At 46.9% G+C, this 6,517-nt stretch overlaps 1 protein-coding gene across 4 annotated transcripts in view; it reads right to left on the bottom strand.

Annotated features, from left to right (window-relative positions):
* Positions 1-450: 450 nt before the first annotated feature.
* CD63 (CD63 molecule) overlaps positions 451-6,517 on the bottom strand; it is an 82,523-nt gene continuing 76,456 nt past the window's right edge. For all 4 annotated transcript variants that reach the window (XM_086959117.1, XM_086959118.1, XM_086959120.1 and 1 more), the window contains exons 5-8: positions 5,969-6,064; positions 4,479-4,616; positions 2,148-2,231; positions 451-1,072 (exon numbers count right to left, since the gene is read on the bottom strand). In XM_086959117.1, the coding sequence (XP_086815243.1) occupies positions 1,007-1,072; positions 2,148-2,231; positions 4,479-4,616; positions 5,969-6,064 (384 nt within the window). In that variant the 3' untranslated portion in view covers positions 451-1,006. The remainder of the gene's footprint in view (positions 1,073-2,147; positions 2,232-4,478; positions 4,617-5,968; positions 6,065-6,517) is intronic.

Here is a 6,517-nt window from a genome sequence, read left to right as displayed (position 1 = left end):
CTCTAACCCCTGAGCCACACTTCTCCACTTCAGCCCTCCGCTCAACCTTCGCCCTCCGCTTTCCTGGGAGGTTGCTTCAAAGCGTTGTGTAAGAACCAGAGATGTAAAAGAGGGTCCAAGAATGGAAACCCAGACGAGATGACAATAGCGGTCCAGTGTCACATCACAGGGTCCGTCTCCAACATATCTGAAGTCCGTGCTTTCAGACAGACTACATGCCCAGCCAGAAGAGGCTCTTGTGCTGAATGAAGGTTTAAGAGCTTCACAACTGTGCCCCCTCCCCCAACGCTGACTGGACTCAGCCATCAGGCTTCCAGTACTAATCTGGAGATGGTGTGCCCCCGGAGGAATAAAGGTTTGACACAGGCTCCATTTGCCATTTTTGATCCGCAAACAACCCTTTAATTTGGAACCTCAACCAACTACAAAAACCACTACCACGAGAAAGCCTGTTGGGGCGTTGGTTTTTATTTCAGTTCAAATTTACACGTAATGCCATTTCAGTAGAAGCAAATACAAAAAAGGGGCAGATTTATACAAAACGATGTGTGTGTAATGCGTACAGTAATCATTCCTGCCCCAACCACACATTTTTTTGACCAGGGCAGCTCAGAAAGCAAGGCACCAAACCAGCCTAAGGCAAGTGCTGGGACTCCCGGCACAACCCAGCCAAAAATATATATATTCTTATAACGTTTTAAACATTTAAAATTAGAATAGGTCTTTTTACAAGGGGCAGTACGAGGGGTGCAGGAAGAGGGTCCCCAAAAGCAGAGTCACTAAGGAAAGCTTCAGAAAAGTCCCTCTGCCCAACTCCTGGTAACAGACGACAGAAAGCAAGATTTCAGAGTGATTGGTCTCGGAGGGCTGGGGTGGGGGCAAAGAAGCACTTCCAACAGGACGGTGTGAAACAGGACATCCGAGACTCCCAGAAGCACACTGTGGCAGGAGTGCAAGAAAGGCATTTTGGGGTCCATCTCCTCACGGTCCACAGAGTCAGCAGGCGCTACATGACTTCATATCCACTGCGGATGCCCTTCATCAGGCAACAGGCGAAGATGATGCCGAGGAGCTGCAGGAGAAAAAAACATATCGAGTCAGGGGGAGACTGCAGCAATGCAGGCGAGCTATGGCTGCTCATTCACTCCCTGCACCCATTACAACAGTTTGGTCCCTCACAGTGCCCGCGCACCACTCACTGGATCTCAGTTACTCATCAGCTCCATCACTGCACGCACTCATTTGGACCATCCTGGATCAAGCACCAGGCAAGATCCTGAGACACACAAAACTCCTGCCACTGTCAGGATAAGGATCGGCACAATGGGACCATGATCCTTAAACGCTGCCAGGCAACGACACTGGAGCATCACTATAGAAGTGCCCACCACCAACTACAGAGCTGGCATTGGTCATTAGCGGATCTTAAGTGGTAAACACTGGGTGGGAGTTGGACAGGTGGCAAGGTGTACTTGCCAGTGGTGTTGGTGCCTGCAAACCAAATCCGAATCAAAGTACTACAGCCAGTTGCAGGAGAATAAAACCCATTCGGTGTGGAGCTACTACGAATCACTAGCATGTCCAGAAGGATAAGGTTTGAAATTGCACGTCTGCTGACCGTCACTAGCAGCACTCCTACATACCCCACATACTGCAATGCCAATTATAGCAAAGCCAGCTCGTGACCTTGCTTATTGCTGCTTGCCAGGAGCATGGGCTTTAAGACCAGGGAGAAATCCAAGCTTTTACCCCCAGAAGCGAGAGGCTAGTGTCTGATGGTGGAGACCAGCATCAGGTTTGGAAGAGAGTTCCAAAGACAAGGAGCTGGAGAGGGGTGACAGACATTAAATACTTACAACTGGGCGGACTGGTTTGTCAGGGGTAATGCTTGCAGCAATCTAAACATCTTTTGCCTTACAATGGGGATACTCATTCTTAGAGGTTGGTGTTTGCTCATCAAACCTGGGCTCAAACCAGTTTCACAAAAGCAGTCTAAGAAGCCTCACATGTAGCGCAGAGGGATGGGCCACTGGCCACACCCACCAAACTGGCAAAGCTTACCACAATGTGCCACCCATCCACCCGACAGCCCAACCTCAAGTCCTCACTTTGTAGTTCCTTCCCATTGCTCTGCAGTCCCACCTTACCTCAAAGGCTGCTATGCCGATGGCCACACCAGCAATCACCTTCAGGTTCTTCTCAAGCCAGACCTTTATCCCAGCCACACAGCCCTAAAGAAAAGGGGAACACAAAAACTACCTTAAAGAGACTTTTCCAATACAAACAGGACAAAGCCAGTACAGTGAAAAAAAAGTTCCAGTTCAAACCCATTTCCCCGTTCACAGGCATCTCCATCTAAATCACAAGCACCGAGGGCATCTTCAGTACTACTATGACAACTTTAATCCTCAGAACTAAAGATGCAGTGAGAAAAATGTATATATTAAATAAAAAACATGGACCAGTCGATGAAAAGGACATTTCCTCTTCAAGTGGAGTGGAGAAAACCTGGAGGCAAAGTCAGAGCATTTAGCTTATTCTAGTGATTAAACCAATAGTCAGCCGGTGACATATTTGTTTAATCTCAATGCTATCAATTTGCTTTAACAGAAAGCTAGGCGCTCATTTACTGTGACGTGCACTAGCCAGCTGACATTGAATGCTATGATCTGCACAAGTCTTACAATAGGTCATTGAAGATGTACAGTGCGTTTACCAAGAAGGGTTAGAATCTGATGCAGCTTGATGAGCGAGATGGAAGCAAAGGCTTCATGCGCAGCCCTTTACACCAGCAGGTTGATATAGTAGTTTTACTCTACTTTTGAACATCTGCAGAGTCTACTTTTGAATATCTGCTGAAAGCTCGGATATTTCACATGAGTTGCCATGAAGACTGCTTTGGGTCTGGTTTCTGGAACCACTTACTGGATCATGTTTCTCCCATAGCCAACAGAGACGACGAAAAACCACAAGGACTTTAAATTCCCTGTCCTGTTCCCCACGGTCCAGATTGTTGCCCCCCCCCCCCCGTCACAGAAGGGCTGCAGAGTTTCATGTACCAAAGTAGGCGAATCCATGCCCATGAAGGATGCAGTTATAGTCGGGGATCCTGGGTCTCGCTGTACCGGCACACAAACTCACTTTGATTACGGGTTTTCAAGTGCTCCCAAATTTTCTGCTGTGTGCCATAGTCAAGCTTTGGATGGACAAGAACCTTCAGCATTCCAAGTAGTAATGCTAGCACAGCCAGGCGCCTGGAAAGTGCCAGTGAAGCAGAATTCTGTGTTAGGGCAGTTTCTGGAGCTGGATATCCTTGATCATCATTTAAGTGGGTGGAGCAAATTGCATCCACCCATTACCTCCCTCCACCCTCTGAAGAGTTGTGGGGAAGAGTTAGACAAAACTTGACTTCTAGAAAGCAGACATTTTCCTAGACCAGCCTAGGCCTCTGACAAGTCAGTGCCAGCTGTCTGCTGGGGAGATATGCCCATGATCTATGGGGCATAGTCAATGCAATCTTGCTGACAGCTGGAACCAAAGTGGCCAAAAATCTCAAACCATCCAAGAGTTCTGGATGCTGTGAACTAGATTATCCATACTGGACACTAGACTGCTTGGGCAGAGCTGTTGGCATCAACATGGCGCTTTTGACGGCACACAATGAGCTCCATAGGCTTCTCTGGGAACATGCAAGCTGGGTCTGCCCACTTTGTTCTTGCGAGTGGCTCCAAGGCTTCTGGGCCTCTTGGCAACCTTTTATACACCACTCACCCCCCACTTTATACAACCAACAGGCACATGTCCACCACTCACATCTACCCGTTAACAATCCACTTAAATTAATCTTGTTGAAAGCACTACAGCAAATGCATGAGATTAACAAACCTACCACTGGTAGTCTACAAAGTAAAAGGAAGCATATTTGACTAATTCTACTTCTATTCAACTCTAAACCTTGGGTTCCGGAGTCCAGGGCCATTTGCTGCATAATGCTTCAACACCTAGTCAGAGATAGTAAAGGCTGCATAAATAAAATTGACCAATAAGTGCAAAGGATAGACACATTTACAACAGCCTCCCTGGCCTGCAGGGCCTTGGTAGACAGTACCATCTTCAGGGTTTGCGCTCTCCTCTATGTAGAGGGTGGCGATGGTATGGTACTCCGTATCTCACAAGCGTCCTGCCAGGCCACCAGGAAGTCCCATATTTCTTCCCTGTGGCTTGCCATGCTCTAATCGGCGGGTTCAGTCCAAGAGACCAGGCCTTTCTGCTCTCCTAGATTTAGGACCATGGACACATCTCAATCCTGGCTCAGAGCAGCCACAAACAGTTCATTTCTATGGTTATTCTCACTGAAGGCCATGTTGTAGCGGACACCCCACAGCTTTACCATACATTGAAATGGCGTGAAGGTCTGGGGCATACAGCCTCATGAACTCCCCGCATGTAGTATAAAGTTCTTCAAGGCAGATACTCACATCTGTAAATTTATCGGATGTTGGATCCGTCCCACAACCTGGTTTTTTTTCAACACAGCAGGAATCCGGCAGGCTACCGTTTTGGAACGGTTTGTAGTTTTTCCAGTCGCTGGTTGCATTGGCTCCACAGCATTTGAACTGACATAGGGAACAGAGGGAAATAGCTTATATGCACAGTAAACATCACTTCAAAATCACAAGCACATTGCCAATACCCCACCAGACAAACGCTGCACCCATCCACCAGACCCACCCACTTAAAAAGCAGTATTTTACTGGCATGCCTCCTCTCTGGGATTCGGAGCAAGAGGCATCTCACTTACTAAATGTCACCTCTCCGCCCACTAACATTCACCCAGCGCAACCCTAGGTTTGGGGCAGTCTTAATCCTTGCAGCTTTCTACTTCCAAGAGCAGAATCTTGGACAGACTCTGCTCTCTAAACCAATACTAACACTTCTAAGCATAGAAAACCCACAAACTTCACCCCTTTCCCAACACAGAGCTTTGCACCAGTCCCAATGCACACCTTGTACTGCTGCAGTAGCCAAGAAACTTTAATTGTTGATTTACTGAACAGATTCAAATGCAGGCAATCTTGTGAGATTCTGATGTGCCGCTAACATCTCAATTCTGCACAAAACTAAATAGTACTTGTCTCACTGGAAAAGAACCCTTCGCGTTTCACTACAAGTCACTTTCTTGGTGTGGGCAACTTTTTTTCTACGTTATGTGCAGCATAAACATTAGCAATGCTTGTAGTTGCCTCCCAGCCAAGGTGTTAACTTGTTTCCCCTTTTTTACTCCGGGCTATTAGAACATTTAAAAAAATGTAATGGCTGTGTTGGAGCTGTGATTTTTTTGTGATCAAGTGAACTGGATCCGGGTTGAAGGCAGACCAAACTTAATTCACATATTTACAAGGAACAATCAGACCTACAGGGATCCAAACCATGTTGCTAGTGGTGGAAAGCTGTAAACTGCCAGTCCATACTGACCTCCTGCAACCCCCAAGGCGAAGATCGCCCAAGAGCAAAAACAAATCAAGAGGGTGGAGAGGTGAAGGGGGACTGAGGTTAATTTGAATGAACAAACACCCTTCTCCAGAATGGGCAGGTCAGGGTCACCAAGGGTGTACCCAGAAAAAGCTTGTGGGCCACCAGCCCATCTGCTGTTGCCAGCAACTGACTGCCACTCGTTCTGGCCATCCCAGGTTTTTATACAAAGTGCGAAGAATCATTGGGCTCTTCTGCCACATCTTACCAGGTCCTCATAACTACAAGGGCAGGCAGCAACACAAAACTGGGCTCGATTGGCAAATGGATGCCAGGCGCAACCAGTCAGCCAAAACAAGCCTCTTTGTTTAAAGATACCATCTAAGCACTACCAAATTCATGTGAACACCAATAGACCTCAAGCCTTGCAGCCACTGCCCATCCCCCAATGGCAGGGCCAAAGGTGTGCGATTACATAGGATGTATTACCACTCACATCTTGCTGGATTGTGTCCAGGGCGAGCCTCGTGTCGTTGTTGCTGCTGTAATCTGCCATGCTTTTGCGGAAGCCCTCATCAATGACCGCTTTAAACTGCAGAAAAATGGGGTGGGAAGAGAACAAGACAAATTACTCATCTAGTACCTGAACATTCATCTTCCATGATCTCGACAGTCCTGTACTGCAGGTCGCATCTATCGATATAACTGTTATATTAGCGGCACTTTGGGGTCTATAGTTCAACACCATGGAGGACTATTTTAAAGCAGGTCACAAGACAAATGCTCAAGAGCACTATCGGATGCAGACTAAACACACTGAAGGACAATGCCTTACATGCAGAGTTCACCATTACCACCGGGAATGCCTTCATTTAACTTGAATTTTGCATGGGACATGAAAGAGGCAAACTGTCCCTCCGCTCCCACATTTTCTACAAAAAACACTTGCCATAAAAACAATATTGTTTTTTAGAGCGATTATCCTACCAAAGACCCATTGTAAATTCATATTTTTTTAGTAAAATATCAACCGTTTGTTCTCTGG

The sequence above is a fragment of the Lissotriton vulgaris genome, chromosome 1_1 (genome assembly GCF_964263255.1).
Source record: "Lissotriton vulgaris chromosome 1_1, aLisVul1.2, whole genome shotgun sequence".
NCBI classification, from domain to species: domain Eukaryota; kingdom Metazoa; phylum Chordata; class Amphibia; order Caudata; family Salamandridae; genus Lissotriton; species Lissotriton vulgaris.
This window is presented reverse-complemented; position numbering and strand designations above follow the sequence as displayed.